This window comes from Pristiophorus japonicus, unplaced genomic scaffold (genome assembly GCF_044704955.1).
Source record: "Pristiophorus japonicus isolate sPriJap1 unplaced genomic scaffold, sPriJap1.hap1 HAP1_SCAFFOLD_1211, whole genome shotgun sequence".
NCBI classification, from domain to species: Eukaryota; Metazoa; Chordata; class Chondrichthyes; family Pristiophoridae; genus Pristiophorus; species Pristiophorus japonicus.
The window spans coordinates 59,455-85,036 of record NW_027250875.1 but is presented as its reverse complement, the minus strand read 5'-3'; the positions used below and the strand labels follow the sequence as shown (position 1 = coordinate 85,036).

The 25,582-nt window shown below is 48.6% G+C and overlaps 1 protein-coding gene across 1 annotated transcript in view; it reads right to left on the bottom strand.

Moving 5' to 3' along the window:
* Nucleotides 1-9,110: 9,110 nt before the first annotated feature.
* Nucleotides 9,111-25,582, bottom strand: part of LOC139242087 (mitogen-activated protein kinase kinase kinase 12) — a gene marked incomplete at its 3' end in the record, with an annotated part of 75,804 nt that continues 59,332 nt past the window's right edge. Inside the window, exon 6 of the mRNA XM_070870233.1 lies at nucleotides 9,111-9,227. Coding sequence (XP_070726334.1) covers nucleotides 9,111-9,227 — 117 coding nt within the window. The remainder of the gene's footprint in view (nucleotides 9,228-25,582) is intronic.

The following is a 25,582-nucleotide window of genomic DNA, read 5'->3' as shown; positions in this document are numbered from 1 at the left end:
AGAATCGGGGGTTAAAGGGGGAGAGAGAGAATCGGGGGTTAAAGGGGAGAGAGAATCGGGGGTTAAAGGGAGAGAGAGAATCGGGGTTAAAGGGGAGAGAGAATCGGGGTTAAAGGGAGAGAGAGAATCGGGGGTTAAAGGGAGAGAGAGAATCGGGGTTAAAGGGGAGAGAGAATCGGGGTTAAAGGGAGAGAGAATCGGGGGTTAAAGAGGGAGAGAGAGAATCGGGGTTAAAGGGGAGAGAGAATCGGGGGTTAAAGGGAGAGAGAGAATCGGGGTTAAAGGGGAGAGAGAATCGGGGTTAAAGGGGGAGAGAGAGAATCGGTGTTAAAGGGAGAGAGAGAGAATCGGGGTTAAAGGGAGAGAGAGAGAATCGGGGGTTAAAGGGAGAGAGAGAGAGAATCGGGGTTAAAGGGAGAGAGAGAGAGAATCGGGGTTAAAGGGAGAGAGAGAGAATCGGGGGTTAAAGGGAGAGAGAGAGAATCGGGGTTAAAGGGAGAGAGAGAGAGAATCGGGGTTAAAGGGAGAGAGAGAGAATCGGGGTTAAAGGGAGAGAGAGAGAATCGGGGTTAAAGGGAGAGAGAGAGAATCGGGGTTAAAGGGAGAGAGAGAGAATCGGGGTTAAAGGGAGAGAGAGAGAATCGGGGTTAAAGGGAGAAAGAGAATCGGGGTTAAAGGGGGAGAGAGAGAATCGGGGTTAAAGGGGGAGAGAGAGAATCGGGGTTAAAGGGAGAGAGAGAGAATCGGGGTTAAAGGGGGAGAGAGAATCGGGGTTAAAGGGAGAGAGAGAGAGAATCGGGGTTAAAGGGAGAGAGAGAATTGGGGTTGAAGGGAGAGAGAGAGAGAATCGGCGGTTAAAAGGGAAGAGAGAGAATCGGGGTTAAAGGGAGAGAGAGAATCGGGGTTAAAGGGGGAGAGAGAATCGGGGTTAAAGGGAGAGAGAGAGAATCGGGGTTAAAGGGAGAGAGAGAATCGGGGTTAAAGGGAGAGAGAGAGAGAATCGGGGTTAAAGGGAGAGAGAGAATTGGGGTTAAAGGGAGAGAGAGAGAGAATCGGGGGTTAAAAGGGAAGAGAGAGAATCGGGGGTTAAAGGGGGAGAGAGAGAATTGGGGTTAAAGGGAGAGAGAGAGAGAATCGGGGGTTAAAGGGAGAGAGAGAATCGGCGGTTAAAGGGGGAGAGAGAGAATCGGGGTTAAAGGGAGAGAGAGAATCGGGGTTAAAGGGGGAGAGAGAGAATCGGGCGTTAAAGGGGGAGAGAGAATCGGGGGTTAAAGGGAGAGAGAGAGAGAATCGGGCTTAAAGGGAGAGAGAGAATCGGGGGTTAAAGGGAGAGAGAGAATGAATCGTGGTTAAAGGGAGAGAGAGAATCGGGGTTAAAGGGAGAGAGAGAGAATCGGGGGTTAAAGGGAGAGAGAGAGAATCGGGGTTGAAGGGGGAGAGAGAGAATCGGGGGTTAAAGGGAGAGAGAGAGAATCGGGGGTTAAAGGGGGAGAGAGAGAATCGGGGTTAAAGGGAGAGAGAGAGAGAATCGGGGTTAAAGGGAGAGAGAGAGAATCGGGGTTAAAGGGAGAGAGAGAGAATCGGGGTTAAAGGGGGAGAGAGAGAATCGGGGTTAAAGGGAGAGAGAGAGAATCGGGGGTTAAAGGGAGAGAGAGAGAATCGGGGTTAAAGGGAGAGAGAGAGAATCGGGGGTTAAAGGGGGAGAGAGAATCGGGGGTTAAAAGGGGAGAGAGAGAATCGGGGTTAAAGGGAGAGAGAGAATCGGGGTTAAAGGGAGAGAGAGAGAGAATCGGGGTTAAAGGGGAGAGAGAGATAATCGGGGTTAAAGGGAGAGAGAGAGAATCGGGGTTAAAGGGGAGAGAGAGAATCGGGGGTTAAAGGGGGAGAGAGAATCGGGGGTTAAAGGGAGAGAGAGAGAGAATCGGGGTTAAAGGGAGAGAGAGAATCGGGGTTAAAGGGAGAGAGAGAATCGGGGTTAAAGGGAGAGAGAGAAAATCGGGGGTTAAAGGGAGAGAGAGAGAATCGGGGGTTAAAGGGAGAGAGAGAATCGGGGGTAAAGGAAGAGAGAGAGAGAATCGGGGTTAAAGGGGAGAGAGAGATAATCGGGGTTAAAGGGAGAGAGAGAGAATCGGGGTTAAAGGGAGAGAGAGAGAATCGGGTTTAAAGGGAGAGAGAGAGAATCGGGGGTTAAAGGGAGAGAGAGAGAATCGGGGTTAAAGGGAGAGAGAGAGAATCGGGGTTAAAGGGAGAGAGAGAGAATCGGGGTTAAAGGGAGAGAGAGAATCGGGGTTAAAGGGAGAGAGAGAATCGGGGTTAAAGGGAGAGAGAGATAATCGGGGTTAAAGGGAGAGAGAGAGAATCGGGGTTAAAGGGGAGAGAGAGATAATCGGGGTTAAAGGGAGAGAGAGAGAGAATCGGGGTTAAAGGGAGAGAGAGAGAGAATCGGGGTTAAAGAGAGAGAGAGAATCGGGGTTAAAGGGAGAGAGAGAGAATCGGGGTTAAAGGGAGAGAGAGAATCGGGGTTAAAGGGAGAGAGAGAGAATCGGGGTTAAAGGGGGAGAGAGAGAATCGGGGTTAAAGGGGGAGAGAGAGAATCGGGGGTTAAAGGGAGAGAGAGAGAATCGGGGTTAAAGGGAGAGAGAGAGAGAATCGGGGTTAAAGAGAGAGAGAGAGAATCGGGGGTTAAAGGGGAAGAGAGAGAATCGGGGGTTAAAGGGGGAGAGAGAATCGGGGTTAAAGGGAGAGAGAGAGAATCGGGGTTAAAGGGAGAGAGAGAATCGGGGTTAAAGGGAGAGAGAGAGAGAATCGGAGGTTAAAGGGAGAGAGAGAGAGAATCGGAGGTTAAAGGGAGAGAGAGAATCGGGGCTAAAGGGGGAGAGAGAGAGAATCGGGGTTAAAGGGAGAGAGAGAGAATCGGGGTTAAAGGGAGAGAGAGAATCGGGGTTAAACGGAGAGAGCATCGGGGTTAAAGGGAGAGAGAGAATCGGGGTTAAAGGGAGAGAGAGAATCGGGGCTAAAGGGGGAGAGAGAGAGAATCGGGGTTAAAGGGAGAGAGAGAATCGGGGTTAAAGGGAGAGAGAGAATCGGGGCTAAAGGGGGAGAGAGAGAGAATCGGGGTTAAAGGGAGAGAGAGAGAATCGGGGTTAAAGGGAGAGAGAGAGAATCGGGGTTAAAGGGAGAGAGAGAATCGGGGTTAAACGGAGAGAGAGAATCGGGGTTAAAGGGAGAGAGAGAATCGGGGTTAAAGGGAGAGAGAGAATCGGGGTTAAAGGGGGAGAGAGAATCGGGGGTTAAAGGGAGAGAGAGAGAGAATCGGGGTTAAAGGGAGAGAGAGAATCGGGGTTAAAGGGAGAGAGAGAATCGGGGTTAAAGGGGGAGAGAGAGAGAATCGGGGTTAAAGGGAGAGAGAGAATCGGGGGTTAAAGGGAGAGAGAGAGAGAATCGGGGTTAAAGGGAGAGAGAGAATCGGGGTTAAAGGGAGAGAGAGAATCGGGGTTAAAGGGAGAGAGAGAATCGGGGTTAAAGGGAGAGAGAGAGAGAATCGGGGTTAAAGGGAGAGAGATAATCGGGGTTAAAGGGAGAGAGAGAATCGGGGTTAAAGGGAGAGAGAGAGAATCGGGGTTAAAGGGAGAGAGAGAGAATCGGGGTTAAAGGGAGAGAGAGAGAATCGGGGTTAAAGGGAGAGAGAGAGAATCGGGGTTAAAGGGAGAGAGAGAGAATCGGGGTTAAAGGGAGAGAGAGAGAATCGGGGTTAAAGGGAGAAAGAGAATCGGGGTTAAAGGGGGAGAGAGAGAATCGGGGTTAAAGGGAGAGAGAGAGAATCGGGGTTAAAGGGAGAGAGAGAATCGGGGTTAAAGGGAGAGAGAGAGAGAATCGGGGTTAAAGGGAGAGAGAGAATTGGGGTTGAAGGGAGAGAGAGAGAGAATCGGGGGTTAAAAGGGAAGAGAGAGAATCGGGGTTAAAGGGAGAGAGAGAATCGGGGTTAAAGGGGGAGAGAGAATCGGGGTTAAAGGGAGAGAGAGAGAATCGGGGTTAAAGGGAGAGAGAGAATCGGGGTTAAAGGGAGAGAGAGAGAGAATCGGGGTTAAAGGGAGAGAGAGAATTGGGGTTAAAGGGAGAGAGAGAGAGAATCGGGGGTTAAAAGGGAAGAGAGAGAATCGGGGGTTAAAGGGGGAGAGAGAGAATTGGGGTTAAAGGGAGAGAGAGAGAGAATCGGGGGTTAAAGGGAGAGAGAGAATCGGCGGTTAAAGGGGGAGAGAGAGAATCGGGGTTAAAGGGAGAGAGAGAATCGGGGTTAAAGGGGGAGAGAGAGAATCGGGCGTTAAAGGGGGAGAGAGAATCGGGGGTTAAAGGGAGAGAGAGAGAGAATCGGGCTTAAAGGGAGAGAGAGAATCGGGGGTTAAAGGGAGCGAGAGAATGAATCGTGGTTAAAGGGAGAGAGAGAATCGGGGTTAAAGGGGGAGAGAGAGAGAATCGGGGTTAAAGGGAGAGAGAGAGAGAGAATCGGGGTTAAAGGGAGAGAGAGAGAATCGGGGTTAAAGGGAGAGAGAGAGAATCGGGGTTAAAGGGAGAGAGAGAATCGGGGTTAAAGGGAGAGAGAGAGAATCGGGGTTAAAGGGAGAGAGAGAATCGGGGTTAAAGGGAGAGAGAGAGAGAATCGGGGTTAAAAGGAGAGAGAGAATTGGGGTTAAAGGGAGAGAGAGAGAGAATCGGGGGTTAAAAGGGAAGAGAGAGAATCGGGGTTAAAGGGAGAGAGAGAGAATCGGGGTTAAAGGGAGAGAGAGAGAATCGGGGGTTAAAGGGAGAGAGAGAGAATCGGGGTTAAAGGGAGAGAGAGAGAATCGGGGTTAAAGGGGGAGAGAGAATCGGGGTTAAAGGGAGAGGGAGAGAATCGGGGGTTAAAGGGAGAGAGAGAATCGGGGGTTAAAGGGAGAGAGAGAATCGGGGTTAAAGGGAGAGAGAGAGAGAATCGGGGGTTAAAGGGAGAGAGAGAATCGGGGGTTAAAGGGGGAGAGAGAATCGGGGGTTAAAGGGAGAGAGAGAATCGGGGGTTAAAGGGGGAGAGAGAATCGGGGTTAAAGGGAGAGAGAGAGAATCGGGGGTTAAAGGGAGAGAGAGAGAATCGGGGTTAAAGGGAGAGAGAGAGAATCGGGGTTAAAGGGAGAGAGAATCGGGGTTAAAGGGAGAGAGAATCGGGGTTAAAGGGAGAGAGAGAGAATCGGGGTTAAAGGGAGAGAGAGAATCGGGGGTTAAAGGGGGAGAGAGAGAATCGGGGGTTAAAGGGGGAGAGAGAGAATCGGGGGTTAAAGGGGAGAGAGAATCGGGGGTTAAAGGGAGAGAGAGAATCGGGGTTAAAGGGGAGAGAGAATCGGGGTTAAAGGGAGAGAGAGAATCGGGGGTTAAAGGGAGAGAGAGAATCGGGGTTAAAGGGGAGAGAGAATCGGGGTTAAAGGGAGAGAGAATCGGGGGTTAAAGAGGGAGAGAGAGAATCGGGGTTAAAGGGGAGAGAGAATCGGGGGTTAAAGGGAGAGAGAGAATCGGGGTTAAAGGGGAGAGAGAATCGGGGTTAAAGGGGGAGAGAGAGAATCGGTGTTAAAGGGAGAGAGAGAGAATCGGGGTTAAAGGGAGAGAGAGAGAATCGGGGGTTAAAGGGAGAGAGAGAGAGAATCGGGGTTAAAGGGAGAGAGAGAGAGAATCGGGGTTAAAGGGAGAGAGAGAGAATCGGGGGTTAAAGGGAGAGAGAGAGAATCGGGGTTAAAGGGAGAGAGAGAGAGAATCGGGGTTAAAGGGAGAGAGAGAGAATCGGGGTTAAAGGGAGAGAGAGAGAATCGGGGTTAAAGGGAGAGAGAGAGAATCGGGGTTAAAGGGAGAGAGAGAGAATCGGGGTTAAAGGGAGAGAGAGAGAATCGGGGTTAAAGGGAGAAAGAGAATCGGGGTTAAAGGGGGAGAGAGAGAATCGGGGTTAAAGGGAGAGAGAGAGAATCGGGGTTAAAGGGAGAGAGAGAATCGGGGTTAAAGGGAGAGAGAGAGAGAATCGGTGTTAAAGGGAGAGAGAGAATTGGGGTTGAAGGGAGAGAGAGAGAGAATCGGCGGTTAAAAGGGAAGAGAGAGAATCGGGGTTAAAGGGAGAGAGAGAATCGGGGTTAAAGGGGGAGAGAGAATCGGGGTTAAAGGGAGAGAGAGAGAATCGGGGTTAAAGGGAGAGAGAGAATCGGGGTTAAAGGGAGAGAGAGAATTGGGGTTAAAGGGAGAGAGAGAGAGAATCGGGGGTTAAAAGGGAAGAGAGAGAATCGGGGGTTAAAGGGGGAGAGAGAGAATTGGGGTTAAAGGGAGAGAGAGAGAGAATCGGGGGTTAAAGGGAGAGAGAGAATCGGCGGTTAAAGGGGGAGAGAGAGAATCGGGGTTAAAGGGAGAGAGAGAATCGGGGTTAAAGGGGGAGAGAGAGAATCGGGCGTTAAAGGGGGAGAGAGAATCGGGGGTTAAAGGGAGAGAGAGAGAGAATCGGGCTTAAAGGGAGAGAGAGAATCGGGGGTTAAAGGGAGAGAGAGAATGAATCGTGGTTAAAGGGAGAGAGAGAATCGGGGTTAAAGGGGGAGAGAGAGAGAATCGGGGTTCAAGGGAGAGAGAGAGAGAGAATCGGGGTTAAAGGGAGAGAGAGAGAATCGGGGTTAAAGGGAGAGTGAGAGAATCGGGGTTAAAGGGAGAGAGAGAATCGGGGTTAAAGGGAGAGAGAGAGAATCGGGGTTAAAGGGAGAGAGAGAATCGGGGTTAAAGGGAGAGAGAGAGAGAATCGGGGTTAAAGGGAGAGAGAGAATTGGGGTTAAAGGGAGAGAGAGAGAGAATCGGGGGTTAAAAGGGAAGAGAGAGAATCGGGGTTAAAGGGAGAGAGAGATTCGGGGTTAAAGGGGGAGAAAGAATCGGGGTTAAAGGGAGAGAGAGAGAATCGGGGGTTAAAGGGAGAGAGAGAGAATCGGGGTTAAAGGGAGAGAGAGAGAATCGGGGGTTAAAGGGAGAGAGAGAGAATCGGGGTTAAAGGGAGAGAGAGAGAATCGGGGTTAAAGGGGGAGAGAGAATCGGGGTTAAAGGGAGAGGGAGAGAATCGGGGGTTAAAGGGAGAGAGAGAATCGGGGGTTAAAGGGAGAGAGAGAATCGGGGTTAAAGGGAGAGAGAGAGAGAATCGGGGGTTAAAGGGAGAGAGAGAATCGGGGGTTAAAGGGGGAGAGAGAATCGGGGGTTAAAGGGAGAGAGAGAATCGGGGGTTAAAGGGGGAGAGAGAATCGGGGTTAAAGGGAGAGAGAGAGAATCGGGGGTTAAAGGGAGAGAGAGAGAATCGGGGTTAAAGGGAGAGAGAGAGAATCGGGGTTAAAGGGAGAGAGAATCGGGGTTAAAGGGAGAGAGAATCGGGGTTAAAGGGAGAGAGAGAGAATCGGGGTTAAAGGGAGAGAGAGAATCGGGGGTTAAAGGGGGAGAGAGAGAATCGGGGGTTAAAGGGGGAGAGAGAGAATCGGGGGTTAAAGGGGAGAGAGAATCGGGGGTTAAAGGGAGAGAGAGAATCGGGGTTAAAGGGGAGAGAGAATCGGGGTTAAAGGGAGAGAGAGAATCGGGGGTTAAAGGGAGAGAGAGAATCGGGGTTAAAGGGGAGAGAGAATCGGGGTTAAAGGGAGAGAGAATCGGGGGTTAAAGGGGGAGAGAGAGAATCGGGGTTAAAGGGGAGAGAGAATCGGGGGTTAAAGGGAGAGAGAGAATCGGGGTTAAAGGGGAGAGAGAATCGGGGTTAAAGGGGGAGAGAGAGAATCGGGGTTAAAGGGAGAGAGAGAGAATCGGGGTTAAAGGGAGAGAGAGAGAATCGGGGGTTAAAGGGAGAGAGAGAGAGAATCGGGGTTAAAGGGAGAGAGAGAGAGAATCGGGGTAAAAGGGAGAGAGAGAGAATCGGGGGTTAAAGGGAGAGAGTTAGAATCGGGGTTAAAGGGAGAGAGAGAATCGGGGGTTAAAGGGAGAGAGAGATAATCGGGGGTTAAAGGGGGAGAGAGAGAATCGGGGGTTAAAGGGAGAGAGAGATAATCGGGGGTTAAATGGGCAGAGAGAGAATCGGGGTTAAAGGGGGACGGAGAGAGAATCGGGGTTAAAGGGAGAGAGAGAGATAATCAGGGGTTAAATGGGCAGAGAGAGAATCGGGGTTAAAGGGGGAGGGAGAGAGAATCGGGGGTTAAAGGGAGAGAGAGAGATAATCGGGGGTTAAATGGGCAGAGAGAGAGAATCGGGGTTAAAGGGGGAGGGAGAGAGAATCGGGGTTAAAGGGAGAGAGAGAGAGAATCGGGGGTTAAATGGGCAGAGAGAGAATCGGGGTTAAAGGGAGAGAGAGAATCGGGGTTAAAGGGAGAGAGAGATAATCGGGGGTTAAATGGGCAGAGAGAATCGGGGTTAAAGGGGGAGGGAGAGAGAATCGGGGGTTAAATGGGCAGAGAGAATCGGGGGTTAAAGGGGGAGACACTGAGCCAACTTGTGCACAGAGTGACCACAAACTGCGATGTGATCCATCAGCTGACCATCTGTTGATAGGTGTTGTTGATGGATAAATATTGGCTCCAGGCCACGGTGGAGAATTCCCGGGAATGAGATTGTGGAGATTCCCAGGCCCATTCCTCCGTCCCTGTGATGGGGAACGGTGTCCCCTAACATCCTGGGACAGGTTCATCCACCGGACGCGGCCACCATTGTGAGGGGCTTGGTCCCAAGGGAAACCTGACCCCGTGATCTCTGACCCCGGGACTAAACCTGACCCCAGGGCTAAACCTGACCCCGTGATCTCTGACCCCGGGACTAAACCTGACCCTGCGATCTCTGACCTCGGGACTAAATCTGACCCCACGATCTCTGACCCCGGGACTAAACCTGACCCCGTCATCTCTGACCTCGGGACTAAATCTGACCCCACGATCTCTGACCCCGGGACTAAACCTGACCCTGCGATCTCTGACCTCGGGACTAAATCTGACCCCGCGATCTCTGACCTCGGGACTGAACCTGACCCCGCGATCTCCGACCTCGAGACTAAACCTGACCTCACTGTCTCTGACCTCGGGACTAAACCTGACCCCGCGATCTCTGACCTCAGCAGTTCCTTCTCCTTCAGCTCCAGCTGCAGCATCACAGCGTTCAGCTCCATGTACAGATTGTTGGCTCGCTCCAGCTTCCGCTCATAATGTTCCCGAATGTCCAGCGCGTGCCTGTAAACCACGGCACAGGGAATTAGTAATCGACCACGACCGTGAGACATGCACCCAGACATACAAACCGTGAGATACACACGCCTGGATTTGCAGACACCGACATAAACGCCCGGATTTGTAAACACCGTGCTATAAACGCCCGAATTTGCAGACATTGTGATATAAATGCCCATATTTGTAAACACCTTGAGATAAACACCGCGATATAAACGCCCGGATTTGTAAACACTGATATATAAACGCCCGGATTTACACACACTGTGCTTTCAACACCCGGATTAGTAAACATTGTGCTATAAATGTCTGGATTTACAGACACCGACATAAACGCCCGGATCTGCACACACCACACTATAAATGCCTTGATTTGCACACACCGCGCTATAAATGCCTTGATTTGCACACACCACACTATAAATGCCTTGATCTGCACACACCACACTATAAATGCCTTGATTTGCACACACCACGCTATAAATGCCTTGATTTGCACACACCACACTATAAATGCCTTGATCTGCACACACCACACTATAAATGCCTTGATCTGCACACACCACACTATAAATGCCTTGATTTGCACACACCACGCTATAAATGCCTTGATTTGCACACACCACACTATAAATGCCTTGATTTGCACACACCGCGCTACAAACGCCCGGATTTGCACACAGCTGGCTATAAACGCCTGGATTTGCACACACCGCTCGATAAACACCTGGATTTGTACACACCGCTCAATAAACCTGGATTTGCACACACCCGCTATAAAAGCCTGAATCTGCGCACGCCGCTCTATAAAAGCCTGGATCTGCACACACGGCTCGATAAACACCTGGATCTGCACACACCCGCGATAAAAGCCTGGATCTGCACACACCGCTCTATAAACGCCTGGATTTGCACACACCGCTCTATAAACAACTGGATTTGCACACACCGCTCTATAAACAACTGGATTTGCACACACCGCTCTATAAACGCCTGGATTTGCACACACCGCTCTATAAACAACTGGATTTGCACACACCGCTCTATAAACGCCTGGATTTGCACACACCACTCTATAAACACCTGGATTTGCACACACTGCTCTATAAACGCCTGGATTTGCACACACCGCTCTATAAACAACTGGATTTGCACACACCAGGCTATAAACACCTGGATTTGCACACGCCGCTCTATAAACACCTGGATTTGCACACACTGCTCTATAAACACCTGGATTTGCACACACCGCTCTATAAACAACTGGATTTGCACACACCGCTCTATACACACCTGGATTTGCACACACCACTATAAACACCTGGATTTGCACACACCGCTCTATAAACGCCTGGATTTGCACACAACGCTCTATAAACAAACGCCTGGATTTACACACACCGCTCTATAAACACCTGGATTTGCACACACCAGGCTATAAACGCCTGGATTTGCACACACCGCTCTATAAACGCCTGGATTTGCACACACCAGGCTATAAACGCCTGGATTTGCACACACCGCTCTATAAACGCCTGGATTTGCACACACCGCTCTATGAACACCTGGATTTGCACACACCAGGCTATAAACTCCTGGATTTGCACACGCCGCTCTATAAACACCTGGATTTGCACACACTGCTCTATAAACACCTGGATTTGCACACACCGCTCTATAAACAACTGGATTTGCACACACCGCTCTATACACACCTGGATTTGCACACACCACTATAAACACCTGGATTTGCACACACCGCTCTATAAACGCCTGGATTTGCACACAACGCTCTATAAACAAACGCCTGGATTTACACACACCGCTCTATAAACACCTGGATTTGCGCACACCAGGCTATAAACGCCTGGATTTGCACACACCGCTCTATAAACGCCTGGATTTGCACACACCAGGCTATAAACGCCTGGATTTGCACACACCGCTCTATAAACGCCTGGATTTGCACACATCGCTCTATGAACACCTGGATTTGCACACACCAGGCTATAAACGCCTGGATTTGCACACACCGCTCTATAAACACCTGGATTTGCACACACCAGGCTATAAACACCTGGATTTGCACACGCCGCTCTATAAACACCTGGATTCGGATACAGCAGGCTATAAACACCTGGATTTGCACCAGGCTATAAACACCTGGATTTGCACACACCAGGCTATAAACACCTGGATTTCCACACACCGCTCTATAAACACCTGGATTTGCACACACAGGCTATAAACACCTGGATTTGCACACACCACACTATAAATACCCGGATTTGCACACACCGCTCTATAAACACCTGGATTTTCACACACCAGGCTATAAACACCTGGATTTGCACACACCGCTCTACAACCTGGATTTGCACACACCGCTCTATAAACACCTGGATTTGCACACACCGCTCTATAAACACCTGGATTTGCACACCACTAGAAACACCTGGATTTGCACACACCGCTCTATAAACACCTGGATTTGCACACACCACTATAAACACCTGGGTTTGCACACGCCGCTCTATAAACACCTGGATTTGCACACGCCGCTCTATAAACACCTGGATGTGCACACCGCTCAAAAAACACCTGGATTTGCACACACCGCTCTATAAACACCTAGATTTGCACACACCGTGCTATAAACACCTGGATTTGCACACATCAGGCTATAAACACCTGGATCTGCACACACCGCTCTATAAACACCTGGATTTGCACACCGCTCTATAAACACCTGGATTTGCACACACCGCGCTATAAACACCTGGATTCGCATACACCAGCCTATAACGGCAGGATTTGCACACACCGCTCTATAAACACCTGGATTTGCACACACCGCTTTATAAACACCCGGATTTGCACACGCCGCTCTATAAACACCTGGATTTGCACACACCGCTCGAAAACACCTGGATTTGCACCGCGCTATAAACACCTGGATTTACACACACCGCCCAAAAACACCTGGATTTGCACACACCGCTCTATAAACACCTGGATTTGCACACCAGGCTATAAACACCTGGATTTGCACACACCAGGCTATAAACACCTGGATTTGCACACAACGCTCTATAAACACCTGGATTTGCACAAATCGCTCTATAACCTGGATTTGCACACATCAGGCTACAAAAACCTGGATCTGCACACACGGCTCTATAAACACCTGGATTTGCACACACCGCTCTATAAACACCTGGATTTGCACACCGCACTATAAACACCTGGATATGCACACACCAGGCTATAAACACCTGGATTTGCACACACCACGCTATAAACACCTGGATTTGCACACACCGCTTTATAAACACCTGGATTTGCACACGCCGCTCTATAAACACCTGGATTTGCACACACCGCTCGAAAACACCTGGATTTGCACCGCGCTATAAACACCTGGATTTACACACACCGCCCAAAAACACCTGGATTTGCACACACCGCTCTATAAACACCTGGATTTGCACACCAGGCTATAAACACCTGGATTTGCACACACCAGGCTATAAACACCTGGATTTGCACACAACGCTCTATAAACACCTGGATTTGCACAAATCGCTCTATAACCTGGATTTGCACACATCAGGCTACAAACACCTGGATCTGCACACACGGCTCTATAAACACCTGGATTTGCACACACCGCTCTATAAACACCTGGATTTGCACACCGCACTATAAACACCTGGATTTGCACACACCACGCTATAAACACCTGGATTTGCACACACCACACTATAAACACCTGGATTTGCACACACCGCGCTATAAACGCCTGGATTTGCACACTCCTCGCTATAAACGCCTGGATTTGCACACCGCTATGTAAACACCTGGATTTGCACACACCGCTCTATAAACACCTGGATTTGCACACACCAGGCTATAAACACCTGGATTTGCACACGCCGCTCTATAAACACCTGTATTTGCACACACCACACTATAAACACCTGGATTTGCACACACCAAGCTATAAACACCTGGATTTGCACACACCACTATAAACACCTGGATTTGCACACACCGCGCTATAAACGCCTGGATTTGCACACACCGCTCTATAAACACCTGGATTTGCACACACCGCTCTATAAACTCCTGGATTTGCACACACCAGGCTATAAACACCTGGATTTGCACACGCCGCTCTATAAACACCTGTATTTGCACACACCACACTATAAACACCTGGATTTGCACACACCAAGCTATAAACACCTGGATTTGCACACACCACTATAAACACCTGGATTTGCACACACCGCGCTATAAACGCCTGGATTTGCACACACCGCTCTATAAACACCTGGATTTGCACACACCGCTCTATAAACTCCTGGATTTGCACACACCAGGCTATAACGCCTGGATTTTCACACCGCTCTATAAACACCTGGATTTGCACACACCGCTCTATAAACACCTGGATTTGCACACACCAGGCTATAAACACCTGGATTTGCACACACCAGACGACAAACACCTGGATTTGCACACACCAGGCTATAAACACATGGATTTGCACACACCAGGCTATAAACACCTGGACTTGCACACACCAGGCTATAAACGCCTGGATTTGCACACACCGCTCTATAAACACCTAGATTTGCACACACCAGTCTATAAACACCTTGATTTGCACACACCGCTCTATAAACACCTGGATTTGCACACACCAGGCTATAAACACCTGGATTTGCACACCAGGCTATAAACACCTGGATTTGCACACACTGCTCTATAAACACCTGGATTTGCACACACCGCTCTATAAACAACTGGATTTGCACACATCGCTCTATACACACCTGGATTTGCACACACCACTATAAACACCTGGATTTGCACACACCGCTCTATAAACGCCTGGATTTGCACACAACGCTCTATAAACAAACGCCTGGATTTACACACACCGCTCTATAAACACCTGGATTTGCGCACACCAGGCTATAAACGCCTGGATTTGCACACACCGCTCTATAAACGCCTGGATTTGCACACACCAGGCTATAAACGCCTGGATTTGCACACACCGCTCTATAAACGCCTGGATTTGCACACACCGCTCTATGAACACCTGGATTTGCACACACCAGGCTATAAACGCCTGGATTTGCACACACCGCTCTATAAACACCTGGATTTGCACACACCAGGCTATAAACACCTGGATTTGCACACGCCGCTCTATAAACACCTGGATTCGGATACAGCAGGCTATAAACACCTGGATTTGCACCAGGCTATAAACACCTGGATTTGCACACACCAGGCTATAAACACCTGGATTTCCACACACCGCTCTATAAACACCTGGATTTGCACACACAGGCTATAAACACCTGGATTTGCACACACCACACTATAAATACCCGGATTTGCACACACCGCTCTATAAACACCTGGATTTTCACACACCAGGCTATAAACACCTGGATTTGCACACACCGCTCTATAACCTGGATTTGCACACACCGCTCTATAAACACCTGGATTTGCACACACCGCTCTATAAACACCTGGATTTGCACACCACTAGAAACACCTGGATTTGCACACACCGCTCTATAAACACCTGGATTTGCACACACCACTATAAACACCTGGGTTTGCACACGCCGCTCTATAAACACCTGGATTTGCACACGCCGCTCTATAAACACCTGGATGTGCACACCGCTCAAAAAACACCTGGATTTGCACACACCGCTCTATAAACACCTAGATTTGCACACACCGCGCTATAAACACCTGGATTTGCACACATCAGGCTATAAACACCTGGATCTGCACACACCGCTCTATAAACACCTGGATTTGCACACCGCTCTATAAACACCTGGATTTGCACACACCGCGCTATAAACACCTGGATTCGCATACACCAGCCTATAACGGCAGGATTTGCACACACCGCTCTATAAACACCTGGATTTGCACACACCGCTTTATAAACACCCGGATTTGCACACGCCGCTCTATAAACACCTGGATTTGCACACACCGCTCGAAAACACCTGGATTTGCACCGCGCTATAAACACCTGGATTTACACACACCGCCCAAAAACACCTGGATTTGCACACACCGCTCTATAAACACCTGGATTTGCACACCAGGCTATAAACACCTGGATTTGCACACACCAGGCTATAAACACCTGGATTTGCACACAACGCTCTATAAACACCTGGATTTGCACAAATCGCTCTATAACCTGGATTTGCACACATCAGGCTACAAACACCTGGATCTGCACACACGGCTCTATAAACACCTGGATTTGCACACACCGCTCTATAAACACCTGGATTTGCACACCGCACTATAAACACCTGGATATGCACACACCAGGCTATAAACACCTGGATTTGCACACACCACGCTATAAACACCTGGATTTGCACACACCGCTTTATAAACACCCGGATTTGCACACGCCGCTCTATAAACACCTGGATTTGCACACACCGCTCGAAAACACCTGGATTTGCACCGCGCTATAAACACCTGGATTTACACACACCGCCCAAAAACACCTGGATTTGCACACACCGCTCTATAAACACCTGGATTTGCACACCAGGCTATAAACACCTGGATTTGCACACACCAGGCTATAAACACCTGGATTTGCACACAACGCTCTATAAACACTTGGATTTGCACAAATCGCTCTATAACCTGGATTTGCACACATCAGGCTACAAACACCTGGATCTGCACACACGGCTCTATAAACACCTGGATTTGCACACACCGCTCTATAAACACCTGGATTTGCACACCGCACTATAAACACCTGGATTTGCACACACCACGCTATAAACACCTGGATTTGCACACACCACACTATAAACACCTGGATTTGCACACACCGCGCTATAAACGCCTGGATTTGCACACTCCTCGCTATAAACGCCTGGATTTGCACACCGCTATGTAAACACCTGGATTTGCACACACCGCTCTATAAACACCTGGATTTGCACACACCAGGCTATAAACACCTGGATTTGCACACGCCGCTCTACAAACACCTGTATTTGCACACACCACACTATAAACACCTGGATTTGCACACACCAAGCTATAAACACCTGGATTTGCACACACCACTATAAACACCTGGATTTGCACACACCGCGCTATAAACGCCTGGATTTGCACACACCGCTCTATAAACACCTGGATTTGCACACACCGCTCTATAAACTCCTGGATTTGCACACACCAGGCTATAACGCCTGGATTTTCACACCGCTCTATAAACACCTGGATTTGCACACACCGCTCTATAAACACCTGGATTTGCACACACCAGGCTATAAACACCTGGATTTGCACACACCAGACGACAAACACCTGGATTTGCACACACCAGGCTATAAACACATGGATTTGCACACACCAGGCTATAAACACCTGGACTTGCACACACCAGGCTATAAACGCCTGGATTTGCACACACTGCTCTATAAACACCTAGATTTGCACACACCAGTCTATAAACACCTTGATTTGCACACACCGCTCTATAAACACCTGGATTTGCACACACCAGGCTATAAACACCTGGATTTGCACACCAGGCTATAAACACCTGGATTTGCACACCAGGCTATAAACACCTGGATTTGCACACACCGCTCTATAACCTGGATTTGCATACACCGCGCTATAAACGCCTGGATTTGCACACACCGCGCTATAAACACCTGGATTTGCACACACCAGGCTATAAACACCTGGATTTGCACCCACGCTATAAACACCTGTATTTGCACACACCGCTCTATAAACACCTGGATTTGCACACACCAGGCTATAAACACCTGGATTTGCACACACCGCTCTATAAACACCTGGATTTGCACACACCGCTCTATAAACACCTGGATTTGCACACACCGCTCTATAAACGCCTGGATTTGCACACACCAGGCTATAAATGCCTGGATTTGCACACACCAGGCTATAAACGCCTGGATTTGCACACACCAGGCTATAAACGCCTGGATTTGCACACACCGCTCTATAAACACCTGGATTTGCACACACCAGGCTATAAACACCTGGATTTGCACACACCGCTCTATAAACACCTGGATTTGCACACACCAGGCTATAAACACCTGGATTTGCACACACCGCGCTATAAACACCTGAATTTACACACGCGCTATAAACGCCTGGATTTGCACACACCGCACTATAAACGGCAGGATTTACACACACCGCTATATAAACACCTGGATGTGCACACACCGCTCTATAAATACCTGGATTTGCACACACCAGGCTATAAACACCTGGATTTGCACACACCACTCTATAAACACCTGGATTTGCACACACCACACTATAAACACCTGGATTTGCACACACCAGGCTATAAACACCTGGATTTGCACACACCAGGCTATCAAAGCCTGGATTTGCACACACCAGGCTATAAACACCTGGATTTGCACACACCAGGCTATAAACGCCTGGATTTGCACACATCGCTCTATAAACACCTGGATTTGCACACACCAGGCTGTAAACGCCTGGATTTGCACACACCGCTCGAAAACACCTGGATTTGCACACACCAGGCTATAAACGCCTGGATTTGTACACACCGCTCTATAAACACCTGGATTTGCACACACCAGGCTATAAACACCTGGATTTGCACACACCGCTCTATAAACACCTGGATTTGCACACACCAGGCTATAAATACCTGGATTTGCACACACCGCGCTATAAACGCCTGGATTTGCACACACCGCTATGTACACCTGGATTTGCACACACCAGTCTATAAACACCTTGATTTGCACACACCGCTCTATAAACACCTGGATTTGCACACACCAGGCTATAAACACCTGGATTTGCACACCAGGCTATAAACACCTGGATTTGCACACCAGGCTATAAACACCTGGATTTGCACACACCGCTCTATAACCTGGATTTGCATACACCGCGCTATAAACGCCTGGATTTGCACACACCGCGCTATAAACACCTGGATTTGCACACACCAGGCTATAAACACCTGGATTTGCACCCACGCTATAAACACCTGTATTTGCACACACCGCTCTATAAACACCTGGATTTGCACACACCAGGCTATAAACACCTGGATTTGCACACACCGCTCTATAAACACCTGGATTTGCACACACCGCTCTATAAACACCTGGATTTGCACACACCGCTCTATAAACGCCTGGATTTGCACACACCAGGCTATAAATGCCTGGATTTGCACACACCAGGCTATAAACGCCTGGATTTGCACACACCAGGCTATAAACGCCTGGATTTGCACACACCGCTCTATAAACACCTGGATTTGCACACACCAGGCTATAAACACCTGGATTTGCACACACCGCTCTATAAACACCTGGATTTGCACACACCAGGCTATAAACACCTGGATTTGCACACACCGCGCTATAAACACCTGAATTTACACACGCGCTATAAACGCCTGGATTTGCACACACCGCACTATAAACGGCAGGATTTACACACACCGCTATATAAACACCTGGATGTGCACACACCGCTCTATAAATACCTGGATTTGCACACACCAGGCTATAAACACCTGGATTTGCACACACCACTCTATAAACACCTGGATTTGCACACACCACACTATAAACACCTGGATTTGCACACACCAGGCTATAAACACCTGGATTTGCACACACCAGGCTATCAAAGCCTGGATTTGCACACACCAGGCTATAAACACCTGGATTTGCACACACCAGGCTATAAACGCCTGGATTTGCACACATCGCTCTATAAACACCTGGATTTGCACACACCAGGCTGTAAACGCCTGGATTTGCACACACCGCTCGAAAACACCTGGATTTGCACACACCAGGCTATAAACGCCTGGATTTGTACACACCGCTCTATAAACACCTGGATTTGCACACACCAGGCTATAAACACCTGGATTTGCACACACCGCTCTATAAACACCTGGATTTGCACACACCAGGCTATAAATACCTGGATTTGCACACACCGCGCTATAAACACCTGGATTTGCACACACCGCTATGTACACCTGGATTTGCACACACCGCTCTCTAAACACCTGGATTTGCACACCACACTATAAACACCTGGATTTGCACCGCGCTATAAACGCCTGGATTTGCACACACCGCACTACAAACACCTGGATTTACACACACCGCTATATAAACACCTGGATTTGCACACACCGCTCTATAAACACCTGGATTTGCACACACCGCACTATAAACGCCTGGATTTACACACACCGCTATATAAACACCTGGATTTGCACACACCGCTCTATAAACACCTGGATTTGCACACACCACTCTATAAACACCTGGATTTGCACACCACACACTATGAACGCCTGGATTTGCACACACCAGGTTATAAACACCTGGATTCACACACACCAGGCTATAAACGCCCGGATTTGCACACACCAGGCTATAAACACCTGGATTTGCACACGCCGCTCTATAAACACCTGGATTTGCACACACCAGGCTATAAACACCTGGATTTGCACACACCAGGCTATCAACGCACGGATTTGCACACACCAGGCTATAACGCCTGGATTTGCACACCGCTCTATAAACACCTGGATTTGCACACACCGCTCTATAAACACCTGGATTTGCACATAACAGGTTATAAACACCTGGATTTGCACACACCACACTATAAATACCTGGATTTGCACACACCAGGCTATAAACACCTGGATTTGCACACACCGGGCTATAAACACCTGGATTCACACACACCAGGTTATAAACACCTGGATTCACACACACCAGGCTATAAACGCCCGGATTTGCACACACCAGGCTATAAACACCTGGATTTGCACACACCGCTCTATAAACACCTGGACTTGCACACACCAGGCTATAAACGCCTGGATTTGCACACACCGCTCTATAAACACCTAGATTTGCTCACACCAGGCTATAAACACCTGGATTTGCACACCAGGCTATAAACACCTGGATTTGCACACCAGGCTATAAACACCTGGATTTGCACACACCGCTCTATAACCTGGATTTGCATACACCGCGCTATAAACACCTGGATTTGCACACACCGCTCTATAAACACCTGGATTCACACACACCAGGTTATAAACACCTGGATTCACACACACCAGGCTATAAACGCCCGGATTTGCACACACCAGGCTATAAACACCTGGATTTGCACACGCCGCTCTATAAACACCTGGATTTGCACACACCAGGCTATAAACACCTGGATTTGCACACACCAGGCTATCAACGCACGGATTTGCACACACCAGGCTATAACGCCTGGATTTGCACACCGCTCTATAAACACCTGGATTTGCACACACCGCTCTATAAACACCTGGATTTGCACATAACAGGTTATAAACACCTGGATTTGCACACACCGCTATATAAACACCCAGATTTGCACACACCGCTCTATAAACACCTGGAAATGCACACACCGCTCTATAAACACCTGGATTTGCACACCAGGCTATAAACACCTGGATTTGCACACACCGCTCTATAAACACCTGGATTTGCACACACTGCTCGAAAAACACCTGGATTTGCACACACCAGGCTATAAACACCTGGATTTGCACACACCAGGCTATAAACACCTGGATTTGCACACACCGCTCTATAAACACCTGGATTTGCACACACCAGGCTATAAACGCCTGGATTTGTACACACCGCTCTATAAACACCTGGATTTGCACACACCAGGCTATAAACACCTGGATTTGCACACACCGCTCTATAAACACCTGGATTTGCACACACCAGGCTATAAACACCTGGATTTGCACACACCGCGCTATAAACACCTGGATTTGCACACACCGCTATGTACACCTGGATTTGCACACACCGCGCTATAAACACCTGGATTTGCACACACCGCTATGTACACCTGGATTTGCACACACCGCTCTCTAAACACCTGGATTTGCACACCGCACTATAAACACCTGGATTTGCACCGCGCTACAAACGCCTGGATTTGCACACACCGCACTATAAACACCTGGATTTACACACACCGCTATATAAACACCTGGATTTGCACACACCGCTCTATAAACACCTGGATTTGCACACACCGCACTATAAACGCCTGGATTTACACACACCGCTATATAAACACCTGGATTTGCACACACCGCTCTATAAACACCTGGATTTGCACACACCACTCAAAAACACCTGGATTTGCACACCACACACTATGAACGCCTGGATTTGCACACACCGCTCTATAAACACCTGGATTTGCACACACCACACTATAAATACCTGGATTTGCACACACCAGGCTATAAACACCTGGATTTGCACACACCAGGCTATAAACACCTGGATTCACACACACCAGGTTATAAACACCTGGAATCGCACACACCGCTCTATAAACACCTGGATTTGCACATACCATGTTATAAACACCTGTATTTGCACACACCGCTCAATAAACACCTGGATTTGCAAACACCACACTATAAACGTCTGGATTTGTATACACCGGTCTATAAACACCTGGATTTGCACACACCAGGCTATACACGCCTGGATTTGCACACACCAGGCTATAACGCCTGGATTTTCACACCGCTCTATAAACACCTGGATTTGCACACACCGCTCTATAAACACCTGGATTTGCACACACCAGGCTATAAACACCTGGATTTGCACACACCAGACGACAAACACCTGGATTTGCACACACCAGGCTATAAACACATGGATTTGCACACACCAGGCTATAAACACCTGGACTTGCACACACCAGGCTATAAACGCCTGGATTTGCACACACCGCTCTATAAACACCTAGATTTGCACACACCAGTCTATAAACACCTTGATTTGCACACACCGCTCTATAAACACCTGGATTTGCACACACCAGGCTATAAACACCTGGATTTGCACACCAGGCTATAAACACCTGGATTTGCACACACTGCTCTATAAACACCTGGATTTGCACACACCGCTCTATAAACAACTGGATTTGCACACACCGCTCTATACACACCTGGATTTGCACACACCACTATAAACACCTGGATTTGCACACACCGCTCTATAAACGCCTGGATTTGCACACAACGCTCTATAAACAAACGCCTGGATTTACACACACCGCTCTATAAACACCTGGATTTGCGCACACCAGGCTATAAACGCCTGGATTTGCACACACCGCTCTATAAACGCCTGGATTTGCACACACCAGGCTATAAACGCCTGGATTTGCACACACCGCTCTATAAACGCCTGGATTTGCACACACCGCTCTATGAACACCTGGATTTGCACACACCAGGCTATAAACGCCTGGATTTGCACACACCGCTCTATAAACACCTGGATTTGCACACACCAGGCTATAAACACCTGGATTTGCACACGCCGCTCTATAAACACCTGGATTCGGATACAGCAGGCTATAAACACCTGGATTTGCACCAGGCTATAAACACCTGGATTTGCACACACCAGGCTATAAACACCTGGATTTCCACACACCGCTCTATAAACACCTGGATTTGCACACACAGGCTATAAACACCTGGATTTGCACACACCACACTATAAATACCCGGATTTGCACACACCGCTCTATAAACACCTGGATTTTCACACACCAGGCTATAAACACCTGGATTTGCACACACCGCTCTATAACCTGGATTTGCACACACCGCTCTATAAACACCTGGATTTGCACACACCGCTCTATAAACACCTGGATTTGCACACCACTAGAAACACCTGGATTTGCACACACCGCTCTATAAACACCTGGATTTGCACACACCACTATAAACACCTGGGTTTGCACACGCCGCTCTATAAACACCTGGATTTGCACACGCCGCTCTATAAACACCTGGATGTGCACACCGCTCAAAAAACACCTGGATTTGCACACACCGCTCTATAAACACCTAGATTTGCACACACCGCGCTATAAACACCTGGATTTGCACACATCAGGCTATAAACACCTGGATCTGCACACACCGCTCTATAAACACCTGGATTTGCACACCGCTCTATAAACACCTGGATTTGCACACACCGCGCTATAAACACCTGGATTCGCACACACCGCTTTATAAACACCCGGATTTGCACACGCCGCTCTATAAACACCTGGATTTGCACACACCGCTCGAAAACACCTGGATTTGCACCGCGCTATAAACACCTGGATTTACACACACCGCCCAAAAACACCTGGATTTGCACACACCGCTCTATAAACACCTGGATTTGCACACCAGGCTATAAACACCTGGATTTGCACACACCAGGCTATAAACACCTGGATTTGCACACAACGCTCTATAAACACCTGGATTTGCACAAATCGCTCTATAACCTGGATTTGCACACATCAGGCTACAAACACCTGGATCTGCACACACGGCTCTATAAACACCTGGATTTGCACACACCGCTCTATAAACACCTGGATTTGCACACCGCACTATAAACACCTGGATATGCACACACCAGGCTATAAACACCTGGATTTGCACACACCACGCTATAAACACCTGGATTTGCACACACCGCTTTATAAACACCCGGATTTGCACACGCCGCTCTATAAACACCTGGATTTGCACACACCGCTCGAAAACACCTGGATTTGCACCGCGCTATAAACACCTGGATTTACACACACCGCCCAAAAACACCTGGATTTGCACACACCGCTCTATAAACACCTGGATTTGCACACCAGGCTATAAACACCTGGATTTGCACACACCAGGCTATAAACACCTGGATTTGCACACAACGCTCTATAAACACTTGGATTTGCACAAATCGCTCTATAACCTGGATTTGCACACATCAGGCTACAAACACCTGGATCTGCACACACGGCTCTATAAACACCTGGATTTGCACACACCGCTCTATAAACACCTGGATTTGCACACCGCACTATAAACACCTGGATTTGCACACACCACGCTATAAACACCTGGATTTGCACACACCACACTATAAACACCTGGATTTGCACACACCGCGCTATAAACGCCTGGATTTGCACACTCCTCGCTATAAACGCCTGGATTTGCACACCGCTATGTAAACACCTGGATTTGCACACACCGCTCTATAAACACCTGGATTTGCACACACCAGGCTATAAACACCTGGATTTGCACACGCCGCTCTACAAACACCTGTATTTGCACACACCACACTATAAACACCTGGATTTGCACACACCAAGCTATAAACACCTGGATTTGCACACACCACTATAAACACCTGGATTTGCACACACCGCGCTATAAACGCCTGGATTTGCACACACCGCTCTATAAACACCTGGATTTGCACACACCGCTCTATAAACTCCTGGATTTGCACACACCAGGCTATAACGCCTGGATTTTCACACCGCTCTATAAACACCTGGATTTGCACACACCGCTCTATAAACACCTGGATTTGCACACACCAGGCTATAAACACCTGGATTTGCACACACCAGACGACAAACACCTGGATTTGCACACACCAGGCTATAAACACATGGATTTGCACACACCAGGCTATAAACACCTGGACTTGCACACACCAGGCTATAAACGCCTGGATTTGCACACACTGCTCTATAAACACCTAGATTTGCACACACCAGTCTATAAACACCTTGATTTGCACACACCGCTCTATAAACACCTGGATTTGCACACACCAGGCTATAAACACCTGGATTTGCACACCAGGCTATAAACACCTGGATTTGCACACCAGGCTATAAACACCTGGATTTGCACACACCGCTCTATAACCTGGATTTGCATACACCGCGCTATAAACGCCTGGATTTGCACACACCGCGCTATAAACACCTGGATTTGCACACACCAGGCTATAAACACCTGGATTTGCACCCACGCTATAAACACCTGTATTTGCACACACCGCTCTATAAACACCTGGATTTGCACACACCAGGCTATAAACACCTGGATTTGCACACACCGCTCTATAAACACCTGGATTTGCACACACCGCTCTATAAACACCTGGATTTGCACACACCGCTCTATAAACGCCTGGATTTGCACACACCAGGCTATAAATGCCTGGATTTGCACACACCAGGCTATAAACGCCTGGATTTGCACACACCAGGCTATAAACGCCTGGATTTGCACACACCGCTCTATAAACACCTGGATTTGCACACACCAGGCTATA